A 16,119-nucleotide genomic window follows, 5' to 3' on the forward strand; every position below is an offset into this window, starting at 1 on the left:
CTTATCAACTCATAGTAATGTGTAACTAATAGGAAAACGTTTTCTTTATTTATGTTAAATGCCTAGTTTGAAGAATGTCAATCTCACTGATGTTAATGGTGCTTGTTTTTTTATATTAATAGTTTAGAGTAGGCTATGACGTAAACTGGAGTAGTATTTTTGTATTAGGCTATTTAAAACTGTCTGTTTGGAATGTACACTTGTCTATGGTGAAGACTGGGGGGTAGGATTTAACAAGCTTAGGCATCTTCTTCATACCCCACTAACACAGACCGTTTAGGGAACGTTAGTTTATGGTTCTCTACCCCTTTTCAAAACGGGTCAAGTGTGTGTTATTGTTCGAAATAAAGACTGAATTTCTAAAATATAGTGCCTGAATGTTTTGAGTCAGAGACGGACCGACTGCTGGTCTCCAGAAACGGGTTCTAAACTCTCCTAAACTAACCAGCAGGAGTCACACGGCCGCTGTTTTTACCATAGGTAACCGAAAAAAAAGCCGGAGAAAGTCAAAGCGGAAGTGAGGGACTAAGCGGAGCAGGAAAACTTTTTTTTTTGGGGGGGGGAACTTGGAGAGAGCTGCATCACATCGGAGCTACGTGATGCAAAGTAAAAAACTCTTGTAGGCTACGCCGAGTTAAATTTCCAAGGCAACTTTTGTCGTTGAGGCACAATGGGACTCCCCACGCTGGAGTTCAGCGACTCTTTCCTGGACAGCCCGGACTTCAGAGAGCGGCTCAAATGCCATGAAATAGAGCTGGAGCGGACCAATAAATTCATCAAAGATCTCATCAAAGATGGGAACATGCTTATCACTGCGCTCAAAAGTAAGTAGCCGTACACGGCCCTTTCCTTTTTCCTCCCCTCCTACGGTTCCACAAATAATCTCTTCTAACTGTAACTACCTGAAAGCCACAGGCGACCTGTGAATTAGCCTAGAGGATGCATTCATTCCAGCTTGTTTCAGTCTGAAGCTGAACAACCCTGTGGTCTCCCATTGGGAAAGCATTTTGGCTGTATTGCTGGTGAAAGGGGTTAAATCTGTAAGAAAACCACACGTTTCATTATTCGGAAATATTTGTAATTCCAAGACACAATTTCTTTCTTTTTTTTTTGCCTTTTTTGTCGCTGGCTCCACTGCAGGGAGGCAGCATCCATACAGTAGGATCGTCTTAACAGAGTGAAGATCAGAGTCCAAACTGTCTTGCTGTTGAGAGTGGTTTATCTCTGCTCTATTAGCTCATCATAAGGACACAGCTAGACATCTGGAGATCATTAGTGCAGAGGTGGACTTTCCATTAATGAGATATGTGCCTTCACCATCAAACCTTAAACCCATCAGAAGTGAGTGAAAACCCTTTAACAGCGGTGTAAGATGTATTCAGATCCTTTACTTTAGTAAAAGTATGAATACCGCACTGTAAAAATACTCAAGTAGAAGTCCTGCATTAAAAATGTTACTTAAGTTAAAGTCGCTAAGTATCATCAGGAAAATGCACTTAAAGTATTCAAAGTAAAAGTACTCAATGGAGAAAACTGGAAATGATCCAAACAGTAATGTGTTTAATGGTCTAATCATTTCAGCTGGACTTGTAGGCCGTTATATTGTTGGCTAGTTTCATTTATAATAAAACATTGTATAAACTACATGTGTTTTGTGTGCAAAAGTTTTACTAAAGCTGTCAGATGAATGTAGTGGAGTAGAAGTAGAACGTGGGAGAAAAAGAAAAGTACAAGTAGCCTACCGCAAATGTGTACTTAAGTAGCTACTTGAGTAAAAATTTACATTCCACAACTGGTCTTTAGTGACGGGCATGAATGAAAACTGTACTGTATGACCTTCTCGATGAGGATGCAAGCTCTTTGTCATGGGTCATTGTCCTCTCAAATTCCAAGCTCTATCTCCAATCCCACTATTCTGATTCAAGTGGACTTCCTGTTCTGCTGATGTCTGAAGGGATGGGAGGTGAGTCTGTTCACGTCAAAAGTGTGTCTGTGAAATGGAGAAAGATTAGAAATATAGGCCTAATAAATATGGAAAACAGCTGGCAAGGAAGCCACTAGATGGGAAGGCCACAGCAGTGTGTTGTAGTGCACTCACTAACACATCACTCAGTGCAATAATCATTTTGTTCACGGTTCAACCAAGCATGGCCCTGTCAACCTTTACTTTAAGAAAGCATCATCCTTTTCATGCATTCAGTCTTTTCATCATCATTCCTACACATGATATGTACTGTGCATGTTTTGGCTTTCTGCTGCTTTTGTGGACAAGGCAGTGACTCAGTCATAAATGCCACCTAGGGGTGGACATATTGACAGGTTGAAGCTGCAATTCTGAACTTTTTTTTCACATAAACGCATCAAATATCAACATTTTATTAGTTTTGTCGTGCAGCATTATTAGTAGGGCTGCCCAATATATCAGGTTTTTTTTTATCCTCATCGCAATATCAACTAGCCTAATATACTCATTGCGAAAGGCTGCGACATATCGCGATAGACACAAAAGAGATGTTTTGTGTCTATCATGTGTTAATGGTCATTCTTTTTTTAGTGCTGCCTTTTATATTTAATTTAATGTTCAATTTGTTCAATGAAAGAATGTTGCAAATGATTTCCTTGTATTTGTTTTAAATTCAACAAGCAATCTGTTGTATTTTAGCAGAATACTGAAAGCAGCAGAAATGCAGACCTGATTACACTTTAATAGCTGTTTGTTTATTGCGAGTAATATCGCATATTGCATATTTTCCTCATATGGTGCAGCCCTACTAATTATTAGTCTATGTGTTTGTGACTATCTGCTAGGGCTGCCACCTCTTAGTCGATTAGTCGACTAATCGGTCGTTTTGGTCTTAGTCGACTAAGATTTCTTTAGTTGATGAGTCATTTTTTATGCTTATTCATGCTTAATTACTCATTTCCAAGAAACTTAACAGCACATTTCTGATAAGCACAAGATTTAAAGTGGTGCTTTTGCAGGATTAATTGTGGAGAAACTCAGTTTTACAGATGGTTCATTAACTACATTTATATTGTGCTTTTCTAGTCTTAATCACCTCTCAAAGAGCACAGCTCTGTCGATTACATCAACTAATCGATTAATCGACAAAATCATATAAGTGTTAGTCGACTAAGAATTTCTTTAGTCGAGGACAGCCCTACTATCTGCACATCTAAATTGGGGGTGTCAGCTAGGATACTGTAGGCCTTTTTCGTATTGTATGGGCCTATTGTGTAGTGAGCACTGAGCTGAGTTGGAACAAAGCAATGTCACTGTGCAAGTTATAAAAGTTATTTAAAAAAAAAAATATTGTCTTAAAAAATATATTTATTTGGGATAGAGGAATCAACTCTCCTGGACGAATCAGAGTCATTTTAAAAATGGGACAATGATGTGCATAATATCCCTTTTTTATTTTTCTTCTAAAGCACGATGAAGAGATGGATGGACAAATGAACGAAAGACAACTACAGAGTGAAGTAGTTAGTTACACAGATAAATAGATTTTGTTCACACTGTTCCACAATTGTGCGCATGTGTCTACCTGTTTTTACAGTCTATGGTCTCTGTGGGTACATTTGATGTCAACAAAAACAGCGAGGAGCACTTAGCATTTGGATCATCATGCCTTGCCGTTGTAGGGATCTACGATTCCTGAGGGCAGCTGAAGGCCAAACCTGTTTCATACCTTTTTCTGCAGGAAAGCTGTTGGGTCAGTGGGCAGGGTCCCAAAGTGCACAGAAATACTCTGCAGAATGGTTTATTCATGGCAGCTACTCAGTAGCAGGATGTTAAGGTCCATGTGCTTTAAACCGAATAAGACCTCAATGCTCCAGGTTGTACTATGCATATAAGACAGTGGGGAGTGAATTGAGACTTTGGTTGCTTTTGATTTATCGATGCAGAAAAATAACTGTATGGTTAAGGTCCCAGGAGTCCAGTCTCTTGAAAAATTAAAAGTTAAAATCGAAAAAAATGTAAATCAACTGGGGTTGATCCTCCAATGTGTAAACTATTACAGTAAATAAACCTATTACTTATTAAACAAAAAACTCGGCCCCAACTCCACCAGTTATAGGCAGGAATGCTGGGTTGTATTTGTCTTGCCTTTTTGTAGTGATTAGCGGAACAGTCCTTTAACTGGAAAGCCCAGTTTCAGTCAGGGGCGGAGTGAGAGCACAGGAAGCGAGCAGACGGAAGTAAATTATTGATGGTCTTTAACTCAGGATGCCACAGGATGCCACAGAGGTTTATGACCCTTTATGACCCGCCATCAGTGGTTATATTACTGGAAGACCTTTAATGGACCCTTTTTTTAATAGTCATCATCTCATGTTTCAAAAATTGAATAGTATACCATAATTCATCCGTCTTCACATGTGCGGTCTGAGTGAATGAGGCCCGTTGAGCCAAGGTTGACTCATGTTAATACATCACCTGTAAAATGGTTCTTTACATTAAGGAAACTGTTGCCGTTTCTAATATGTTAGTAACTAGCTACAGTAGTGTGTGTGTGTGTGTGTGTGTGTGTGTGTGTTTCTAATAATAACTTGTATTTGTATGGTGCATTTACAAACAATAGTTTACAAAGTGCTTTGACAGAAGCAAGAAACAAAGCACATATAAATCAATAAACATACGTACACATCATTGTAGTAGTGGAATCAGAAGATGGGGCGGCCTTTAAGGACAGAAAAAATGACAATTCAATAAACAAAATGTAATTAACAGGTGATAGGGTAAAACGACAATGAGAAAGACGGCATCACATAAAAGCAAGTCTATAGAAATGTGTTTTAAGAAGTGATTTAAAAGAAGTCACTGATTCAGCGAGCATTATTTCCTCGGGCAGGTCGTTCCAAAGCCGACATCCCCTGATCGAGAAGGCACCTTGAGGCACCTCTGGTTTTGAGCCTTGACTTTGGAACGGTTGGAAGGGCCCGCCCGAGGATCTAAGGCTGCAAACGGGCTCATATGGGTTCAGCATTTCAGTGATATAGAAGGACCAGACCCTGACGAGCCTTAAAAGTGATCAGTAAAATATTAAAATCAATTCTAAAACGGACAGGGAGCCGGTGAAGTGAAGCTAGGATAGGAGTCAGATGTCTTTTTAAACCGGTAAGAAGCCTGGCTGCTGAGTTCTGGACCAGCTGGACAATTAAAGACAATAATTATGGTTAGGAATGGTGCTTTGTTTCTTAGTTACTTCTCTGTAGGATTAACCATGTAGTAAATGACAAATGGAATTACATTTACCAGGGTCGACTCTTGGTTGTGGCTGAAATAGTCTCACATAGCTAGACCTATCTCCAGTAATGTAGGGAGTCTGGCTACATTGCTTATCGTTCTGGGATAGGGGGGGGAAAAGCTCTGTTTTGTTTGCTTTTCTTTAAACCAATCCCAATTGTCTTTGGCGGTGCTAATCTCTGGACTCAGCGACTCTTGCAAAGTAGATAGCAAAGATAGCGGAAGGGGAGGAGAATGGCTGACATGATGTCAGCCTTTATCCCAGCTCTGTGTATCTGGTAAGCCAGACTATGGCTGAAATAATGTAGTAAAAAAAAAAGGTAGCATCAAATAAATTAGAATCAGTCATCTTGGCGTGTCCTTTTCTTGATCTAAATGCAGTTCACCGATATCTAGTACATTTTTGACTCCTCTGTATGTAAACTAGGGATGTAACAATTACTGGTGTAACGGTAAACTGTGATAAAAATGTTGATGATAACAATTACCGTTTTAATACCGAAAACCGTGATAATTAAATTTTACTTTAAAGTGTTCATGTGTATAGTTTTATATTTTAATTTTGATTATGAAAAAAACACGTATATAATTAGTGGTGTTTCTTTGATTTGTTTACATATTTTTCTTTATGTCTTAGCTTGATTGTTTGGATTTGTATAATTTAAACCTCCACTACTAGAAATGTTCCTGACAAATAAGCTGTTTACATGCTGAACCCTTGTTCCTTTGATGTTAAAAGTTACACTTGTGATAAGGTTTTGCCTATATTTTGTAATATAATAAACACTGTTACACTTTTTGAAACTATTTCAGCTTGTGTAGGCCTATCAGTGCTTTCTGAACATATTGACCACACTTTTAAAAATACTGCGATAATACCGAAAACCGTGATAATTTTGGTCACTATAACCGTGACGTTAAATTTTCATAGCGTTACATCCCTAATGTAAACTCAGCCATATGTCCATTGTAATGTACTAGTGCAGTGTCTGAACTTTAGCCTAGTGTGAGCTATTTTACTGATTGATCTCTTAGTGAAATGCTCTAAGTGAATTTAAGTTGGTTCTTTATTGGACAGGGAGAAGCGAAGCTAGCAATATGCACTGCACAATACTGGAATTTATAAAATTGTGCAGCCGTCTTTATAGAGCTGGTAAGTCCTGCTCCTTCCGTAAAACCCCGCTGGACCTCAAAGTTGAAAAACCGTCAATGCAAGTGAATGGGAGAAAATAATTATTTTCTGGTCCCGTTTGAATTGTGCCATGAATGTGAACATATGTTGTCTGTGAATTTTTTATATAATTTTTCATGTAACGAGTTTGACAGTATATTGCATGATTCTTCGGCTAGCCGTTGTGGAAAAGACAAAACTAGAAAGACTACATGTCGCATATGTGACGTCACCCCATAACGCATTTTCCCTCCATAAATCACGGTGCGATAATCTATGAAGACAGATCGAGATGCCTGTGTGTTTTGTACCCAAATGTCACCATTCAAACAAGCTTTGCTTTTGCTACAGTAACTGCTACTAGCATTTTGCTAACGTGCTAGTTAGCTATTAGACTCACCGAAACATTATAACGCTTTTCTCTTCGACTGGCGTGGACAACGCCGACCACCTCCCCACTTGCGAACTTAAACCCCTCCACATGCCCAGACCTGAAGTGGTTTTCACCACGCTCAATTAGTTTGTCCTCTCCCTGAAAGAATGCGGTGAAGTGCACCAAAGACACAGCCATGTTTAGCGGGATCCATGTGCTAGTGGTGGTGACGTATATAAAACGCGTCGAAAGCAGCGAAGAGCTGTAGTCCACAAAGTGCTCTCACACAAAGTCTAACCGTATCAAAATTCTACCCGCTAAATTGAAGCATTCTTTACACGAAAAATTATATAAAAAATTCACACACAACATATGTTCACATTCATGGCAAAATTCAAACGGGTACAGAAAATAATTATTTTCTCCCATTCACTTGCATTGACGGTTTTTCCACTTTGAGGTCCAGGGCGATTAGCGGAAGGGGCGGGACTTACCAGCTCTATTCACACGGAGCCTCTGAGTTTTGTTACCCTTGGCTGCAGTAGTTAGCACTCATTAGCTCAGAGGGCTAACTTGGCTTGTTTTACTTTATAACATGAACATGTTTGTCACCCTGAACGTCTCGCCCAACGGCGTTAAAAAAATCTGACCGCGTGCTGCACGCATGCGAGTCACCATATCCAAACACAGTACAGCCGGACAGACTCACTCACAGATTCCCGCTTTTTATAGCCGTGGTTCCCAACCTTTTTGGTCCAAATTACCCCCATAGCTCTGTCAGATGAACCCATGCATCCCTTCATCAATTCCCAATGTATGTTCCAAATGTGTAACACTATTCATCATATAAAAGTGGATAATGTCAATCTTTTTATACTTTTTGAACTGTCAATATTTAGGTTGGTTTGGTCAGCAATCAGACTACTACTACTTGGAGTGAAGCTGAATGTTTCAACCATATATCCATTACAGTTAGCTAACTATTTCAGCTGTTTAGTCAGATCTTTTAGCTAACTTTATCAGCTGTTTAGTCAGAACTTTTAGCTATCTATTTCAGCTGTTTAGTCAGATCTTTTAGCTAACTATATCAGCTGTTTAGTTAGAACTTTTAGCTAACTATTTCAGCTGTTTAGTCAGATCTTTTAGCTAACTATATCAGCTGTTTAGTTAGAACTTTTAGCTAACTATTTCAGCTGTTTAGTCAGATCTTTTAGCTAACTATATCAGCTGTTTAGTCAGAACTTTTAGCTAACTATTTCAGCTGTTTAGTCAGATCTTTTAGCTAACTATTTCAGCTGTTTAGTCAGAACTTTTAGCTAACTATATCAGCTGTTTAGTCAGAACTTTTAGCTAACTATTTCAGCTGTTTAGTCAGATCTTTTAGCTAACTATTTCAACGTGTATCCATTACTTTTAGCGAATCATTTGAACTGTTTAATCATTACTTTTTTCTAACTATTTCTACCGTTTAATCATAACTTTATGCTATCTATTCAGCAGTCATTACTTTTAGCTATTTATTCCTAACATTTATTCATTACTTTTGGCTACCTGTTTAAACTTCAGTGCTCGCCTGCTAACTAGTTTTCAAGCACTCTTACACAACTGCAACATCTAGTGTTCAGGTGTTACAGCTGATATATTCTTTTAATCAAATTATAATTTCAATTTTTTTCAAATTAGTTGTGCTGCTTCACAATCTTTCTACGTACCCTCTGGCAATAGTGGAAGTACCCCCTGGTTGGGAATCACTGCTTTATAGTATGATGTTTTCGTGCTCATGATCATAATTGTGGTCTAAACATTCCCAAATCCCATTCCATTTTGAATGTAGTTATTTGTCGGTATGGATAATGTGTTCCAGGTGTGAGTACCATCTATCTGCAGATGCGGTAAATAGCTCTGCCGTACTGTCTGTGGCTGCCTGGCACTGACTGTTCACACCTGGTGTAAATAACAACTGCTGACTTGTATTAATCCCTCTGCTTGACTGCAGTAATTGAATACACTAAAGGTTCTAATTATCCCCTTTGTGAGTAGGGTGGGAGAAACCACAGATACAAGGCAAATAATGATGCATTTCAGATGTGGTAAGTAAGTTTGTCCACAAAGCGCCTGGGCAGGTAGCCAGCCATCATTGGAGGCTATAATGTTTTATACTTGAACTTTATGTGGTAACATTCAAACGTTGAGAGGATGTGGGTAACATAGGATGTCCAAAAAGTCAGTTAGTACACTTGGGTTTAATCAACTGACCTGTGCACACTGATTTGCAGTTTTAGGTCCAAACTAACCATAATATCAAGTTTTTGTTGTTAAGACTAAGCGACAGTCACAATGACTAAAAGAATCAAATTAGTTTAACATCCTGGGAAATGTGCTCATTCTCTTTCTTGCCGAGAGTGGAATGCCGAAGATTGATACCATTCTCATGTTTATACGTGAATATAAAGCTACAGCCTGCAGCTGGTTAAATAATGTTCACTGTTCATGTTAGCAAATAATTGTATACATAACCTTTGATTACACTGAACAAGACAATTTTAACACACAAGACTTTCTATATACAAAATAATGGATATGGCAGAGGAATATGCTTTCTCCCCTGTACCTCATCCATCATTGTTGTATATCAGAACACCTCATCATGTTTTATCACTTACATCAGACACACACAGAGCACCATGGGCATCCCATTTGCAATCTTCTTTTCTCACCACCTGTCATGTACTGTAAATCCAATATTCATTAGCCTTTTAGCCGTGGATTGACTGGCCAGCGTCCAAGAATAATATTTGAGACTCTTTAGCTGGCTAGATGGCTTTTTCTCAACAACCACTTCTTGTTGACTTGGCTTTTGTCATTTCACACGGAGGCCCGTAGCATACAGTTGGCTTGTGTATGAGCTTGTGTCCTGAGAGTGGCTGCTATATACAGCAGGCCCATTGATTTAGAAGACAAGCCTATCAACATCCTTTCAGAGGGCTACGGGTGATGTCACAGTTGCTCCATCCATATTTTCTACAGACCGGTTTAAACTGAGATGCTGGTAAATCGATTATTGTTAAAAGCTGTTCCAAGTGGCACTGCCAAGCCAAGCCATAAACCTATGATTTTGTTGTATATTAGGCCTTCATTTTAGCTATAGAACACATACACTAAATGGATCACAATTAGGCCTGCACGATGTATAGTTTTTTTTTATGGTCATCGCGATATCAACTGGCGCAATAAACACATTGTGAATGGCTGCGACATATCCACGACCGTCCACTTCTGGGATTGCTAGAGTGCCGTCGGAAATTCCGCCAGATGTCACTCTTTTCCGCCGGATGTCCGTCATCTTCCTCTTTCTTTGTGTTGGCATTTTAAACGGTGGATTTATGAGGACTGTGGTTAACTGCTCCACAGGTCTCTGCAGGGTAAATCCAGACAGCTAGCTAGACTATCTGTCCAATCTGAGTTTTCTGTTGCACGACTAAAACTACTTTTGAACGTACACACGTTCCACCAAAACAAGTTCCTTCCCGAGGCTACTTTGCAGCGGCACCGTTGCACTGTCCGGCACTTAGCACCATCCAGAACGATTGTGATTGGTTTAAAGAAATGCCAATAAACCAGAGCAGGTTTTTCTCCCATCTCGGAATGCTGTGTGGACTAGCCAGACCTTCCTCTGCAGCGCTGTGGAGGAAGGTCAGGCAATGCGAGACTAGTTGAAAGAAAATATCAGTAGAAAACTGCACTTTAGAATGAAGCTGACATTTTTTTTATTGGTGCCTTTTGTATTCAATTCAATGTTTAATATGTTCAATAAAAGATTGTTTCATTTGTGTTAAATATCAAAAAGCAATTTGCTGTATTTTATCAGAAAGCAGCAGAACTAAGTAGACTTTAATATGTTTATCGCGAGTAATATCGTTATTGCGATAATCAACAGCGTTTTTTGCATATTTTCCTCATATTGTGCAGCCCTTATCACAGTTTAATGTCATTGATGGATGTGTGTGGAAAACACTGTGCACCTCCAGGCCCACAGCTGGTCCCAGAGCAGTGATGGAGTCCTCAGAGACCTGCTCAGACTCGGGCAGCCTATGTGTGTCCTTCACACATAATTTGTACAAATTTGTAAAAATAATGAACCAACTGCTTGTTCCTCGCTCCTAGTCGTAGCAGGTAGGGCATGTACGTTGTGCATCACTGCCCTTACTCCAGATATGGGCTGTTTAGGCCTGCACCTTCAATTTGCTGCAAAACTGAAATAATTCTCAAATTGAAGGGTGTATTGTACATTAAAAAAGTTGTTTTTTCCCCTCTCTTCACAGTTATTATTAAAAGCCTCTTTTTTAAAAAAAAGAATGTTGTCCTTTGAGAAGATTCATGAATCCGACTAAGCATTTCATTTCCATGAGCTTTAAAGAATGCAGCCAGATTAGCTCAGTCTAAACTAGAAGACAGCCCATTATTATGTAAGCTGCCTGGGAGTCTCTGCCGCCTTCCCATGCCCACGCCTGTTCACCAGCCAGAGTGATGCTTCCTCCCTGGGATACATGCAGTAATATACGGCTGACACGCATGTGTGTCATTATAAAATCAACAGTATTTAGCAAGTCTGTAATCAGCATCTTTACTCGTTCCAACTGTGCCTACATAATTCTGATGTATTTATGCAACTTCATATAGCCATAATTCATGTTATTTTATTAAATGGGGACATGACGTGTAGGCTTTTTGATAAAAAATTTCAGAAAAAGCGTTCAGCTTTGGGAACTAGGAGTGTTTGTTTGTCTGAGGACAGATGATGCTCCCAAGGCTCAGCCACAGGAAATGACCTGTAAACATGCTTGTATAACCATCCCCCATCCTCCCTCAGATAGCATTTGGCCGGACACTGTGTGTGTGTGTGTGTGTGTGTGTGTGTGTGTGTGTGTGTGTGTGTGTGTGTGTGTGTGTGTGTGTGTGTGTGTCTGTGTGTGTGTGTGTGTGTGTGTGTGTGTGTGTGTGTGTGTGTGTGTGTCGGCCTGTGACTGGAAAGCAGGCTGTGTGTTGCAGGATTATACCATTTATAATGTATTGCTGGCACTTTGACAACTTTGATGAATTTGAACTCATGTAATGGAAATGAAATACACGAGTGCATTATGTGACTTGTTTAGCAATAAAGCTGAGCGAAGCGGTAAGCGCGGCTCACGCAGCACAGCAAGGGACTCGGGTGTTTTTGTGGACACATTTTGATAAAAGGATTAGACGTTGTATTTCTAAAAGCTGCTTCCCCTCAGACTGTACAGGGAAATGTGTTTTGTCTCCAGATTCGAGGTGTGTTCTGAAGTACTCTGTTGTTACTCTGTCAGTCAAAGTGATTGTCACACCGAGCGCAGCATTCCCCTGCTCGCCCTCGCCTGACATTTGCATGCTTTGGTTGCTTCTTCAGACTAAAAAAAAAAGGATAAGGTGATCTGTTGTGTGTTTCTCCTCCACATCATTAAAAATTCACTATTAGGAAGTGCTCCTTTCATTTGAGCTAAAGTGCTGCATCTCCCCTAATTGCAATGTTAGTATATTAGGCTGAAACAACTAGGACTTAGTCCCAATGTCTTGCAGTAGTTTTGCTTTGGTTAACAACGGATGATTTGTGTAGGCTGCCTGTTAAAAAACAACTCGCACAGACTTGGCTGGAAAACATGATTGTGCTATACATTCTTGTGATGAGCCAAAAGATTGTGTGGTAAAAGATGGTGAATTCACGTCGACTTAGCCTACTCAGATGCTAAACTTAGACTCTGGATGGCACATGAGAAAGTCTCCAGCTCCTGGCTCCGTGGGCTGCCAAGTTTGATCCGAATGTGTTTGGACAATGGGTGGGGGTTTAAATTAGTTTTGCACACCTCTTTTTATTTTTAATTGTCTTACTTTGAAGCATGCTCTTGGCTAATTGTACTTTGCCTTGATAAGAGCAAGATGGCCTCTCTCAAAATAGATGTTTTGTGAAATCTTATTTGTGAAAAGTCCAATGCCAACTCTTACTACAAATGTGAAATGTCGTTTTTTTTCAGAGGCAAGTTCATCTCTGTCAGAACTTGTGTCAGATGTGTTGTCTGTGTGCGTTCTGAAAGAAAATCTCTCAGCTCGGTCTAAAGGCTGTAGACTTAGTGATAAATGGTAGAGGCTGGCCTGGCTGGCTTTTTTTCATTCCAGCAGAATTGCAGGGCTAATAACTCTCGTCTTTTTCTTTGGAGCTTAAGAATAGGCTGTGGCGTTGCATCAGGCACATATCAAAGACCCGGTATCCGTTTCTTCTTCTTCAATAGCTTTAAACTATTTAAGACAGATGAAAATATTGCAGAAGTGTATTGTGCAGGGATAGATAGGTATCCAAGGTATATTTCTCTTATTCTGAGCATTTCTACAACATATTCAGATTAGTTGATGTAATTAAGCGGCCAATAGTCAGCACACATACAGCAGATTGCTGTTAACATATACTGCTTATGTTTATTCCATCAAAATACCAGAGACGTAGTGTGCTTGAGTGGCATGCTTCTTAAAATGACTTCCAAAGAAGGTCTAGGTATTAATTAGGGCTGGGCAATATATCAATATTATATCGATATCGTGATAGGAGACTAGATATCGTCTTAGATTATTGTAATATGACATAAGTGTTGTCTTTTCCTGGTTTTAAAGGCTGCATTACAGTAAAGTGTTTTTTTTTCTCTGAACTTACCAGACTGTTGTAGCTGTTTTTATTATTTGTCTTTAGCCACTTAGTCGTTGTATCCATATTATTGGTGATTATTTATCAAAAATCTCAGTGTGTGTAAATGTTTTATGAAAGCACCAGTAGTCAAACCTACAATATTGCCGCGACATTGATGTATCTGGTCAAAAATGTCGTGATATTTGATTTTCTTCACATGGCCCATATGAAGAAAGGCAGATTGTGAACTTGCCTTTCGTTGGTTTGCCTCAAAAAAAGAGACAAATATGTATAGTAAAGTCTGGGAATGTGCCTTGTAAATATTATACGGAAAATACCTTGAGTGCATTCTGAATTTCTGAGTCATTTTAGGGGATGTGTAAATGTGTAGCTACTTAGCAAAAGCTGAAGATGAATTCTTAAATGGAACACTATGCCTGTGACTTGACGTTTTAAAAGCTTTTCTGCACAGATTTGTGCTAAAGCGCCTCATTAAAACCTCTAAGAATATCAGTAGGTGTCAAAGCACAACAGGGTTGCTGCTTAGTAATTACTGTTGTGATGAGTATGTCAGTCATATAACACAAAGTGCTGGACGTTCCGTACAGTGATCTTCAACATGTGCCAGTCAACAGGACATTTTTGAGATACTTTTCTGTATAAAATATCCAAGATTCCTTTATTTTTCATTTTTATGCATCACAATTTGTGTTTCACACATCCACTATGGCCCAGCCCTAGTATTAATCCCTAACATGTCGTTACACCACCCTAAACTTGCTTTCTTGCTTTGGAAAGAAGTGGTGTGAAAACTGCTTTAATATTGTTAAATTGTCCCACAGGGACTATGTTCCGTGATCTCTCCTTTTCATGTTTTATTCACCCGTATTTAAGAGCTTTTTGTCACTCAGAATTAGTTCACAGGTTGACCAACTGCTACTTAAAGTAACTGCCTGCTGCTATTACTACAGCAGCAGCAGCAGCAGCGAGTGCAGTTATTAGATAAGGCTTTGTTTCAGGCAACAGTTGGCGGTGGGAAAGGTTTTGGTATGCTCCGGGAGTGCGAGGGCCCGTCTGGTTGGCCCTCCTCACACAGCTCTTCTTGTCCCCTGCTGGGTGACTGGCAGGCAAATGTATTAGTAAGCAGGTGGAAGAGGCCTTACCTGAAGGGCCGCTCCCCTTCCCCATTACAATCCCTCCACATGGAATCAAAGTGGCATAATGCACCCTACTGTTGCATCAATGAGATCTCTCCGTCTCTCGCTAAGCTGGGTGCATAAAGGCGTTCCCCCCTTTGAAGAGCTTCTCATCTGAAATCAGCAGTGTCTCACCGACAAATAAAGTAGCTATCGTGTCTCTAACTTGGATGTTAATGTACAGGCAGACTGTGAACTTGCCTTTCGTTTGTTTGCCTAAAAAAAAGAGACAAATATGTATAGTAAAGTCTGGGAATGTGCCTTGTAAATATTATACAGAAAATACCTTGAGTGCATTCTGAATTTCTGAGTCATTTTAGGGGATGTGTAAATGTGTAGCTACTTAGCAAAAGCTGAAGATGAATTCTTAAATGGAACACTATGCATGTGACTTGACATTTTAAAAGCTTTTCTGCACAAATTTGTGCTAAAGCGCCTCATTAAAACCTCTAAGAATATCAGTAGGTGTCAAAGCACGACAGGGTTGCTGTTTAGTAATTACTGTTGTGATGAGTATGTCAGTCATATAACACAAAGTGCTGGAAATTCCGTACAGTGATGTTCAACATGTGCCAGTCAACAGGACATTTTTGAGATACTTTTCTGTATGAAATATCCAAGATTCCTTTATTTTTATTTTTATGCACCACAACTTGTGTTTCACACATCTACTAGTTAGTAGGGGTGGGGGAAAAAAATCGATACAGCATAGTAACAGTATATACTGTATCAATACACAGACGGCAAGTATCGATCTATTATGATTAGGGCTGTCAAACGATTACATTTTCTTAATTGTTGAATTCTGCCCTACAAAGGCAAAACGCTGTAACATCATGTTTGGTCAAAAATGAGTTAATGTCATTTTTGGGTTATTTGAGACCTCCTTTATCATGTGAATAAATATCGTGAGTCAATTTGATTGTTTTAACGAGAAAATAAAGGGCTATGACAACCGTAACATCCAAAACGATACGAGAAACCACAGCAGAACGCCGTAACAGCCGTTACGGCTCTTTGCCTTTGTTCCGGCACGCTGAAGTTGAGTTACGGTGTTCTGACTTTGTTTAGCCAGGCATCAAGAGAGATGTTACTGTGCCACCGTGATGTTACTGTACTCTGGCTTTGTCATACTGTCAAAGTTTGCCGCTTTTAATTGTCACCAAACCATGTAACATACAAATGACACATCTTTGAAATAAAGTGGCGATGGTTCAGATCTGTCAACGTCAGTGACAGCCCGGAGCTAGCTAAATTTAATCTGTGTCACGTAGCGCTAACGGTGATGCTGACACACCTCCTCACTTGGCGGAGCCTCACATCAGACGCCGAAAACCAATTATTAAATACACAGGCATCCTACCTTTCCATGCAATCCGATATAATCCATGGAAGATATAATCCATAGCAATGCACGTCATCTGCTGTATCCAC

At 39.6% G+C, this 16,119-nt stretch overlaps 1 protein-coding gene across 4 annotated transcripts in view; it reads left to right on the forward strand.

The window, feature by feature from the left end:
* Nucleotides 1-400: 400 nt before the first annotated feature.
* LOC116048418 (rho GTPase-activating protein 42) overlaps nt 401-16,119 on the forward strand; it is a 104,344-nt gene continuing 88,625 nt past the window's right edge. For 2 of the 4 annotated variants that reach the window (XM_031297535.2, XM_031297538.2), the window contains exon 1: nt 402-824. In XM_031297535.2, coding sequence (XP_031153395.1) covers nt 671-824 — 154 coding nt within the window. In that variant the 5' untranslated portion in view covers nt 402-670. Of the gene's footprint in view, nt 825-16,119 lie in introns of all 4 variants that reach the window. The other 2 variants (XM_031297536.2, XM_031297537.2) reach the window with 2 other exon arrangements.

The sequence above is a fragment of the Sander lucioperca genome, chromosome 5, assembly GCF_008315115.2.
Source record: "Sander lucioperca isolate FBNREF2018 chromosome 5, SLUC_FBN_1.2, whole genome shotgun sequence".
Classification (NCBI taxonomy): Eukaryota; Metazoa; Chordata; class Actinopteri; order Perciformes; family Percidae; genus Sander; species Sander lucioperca.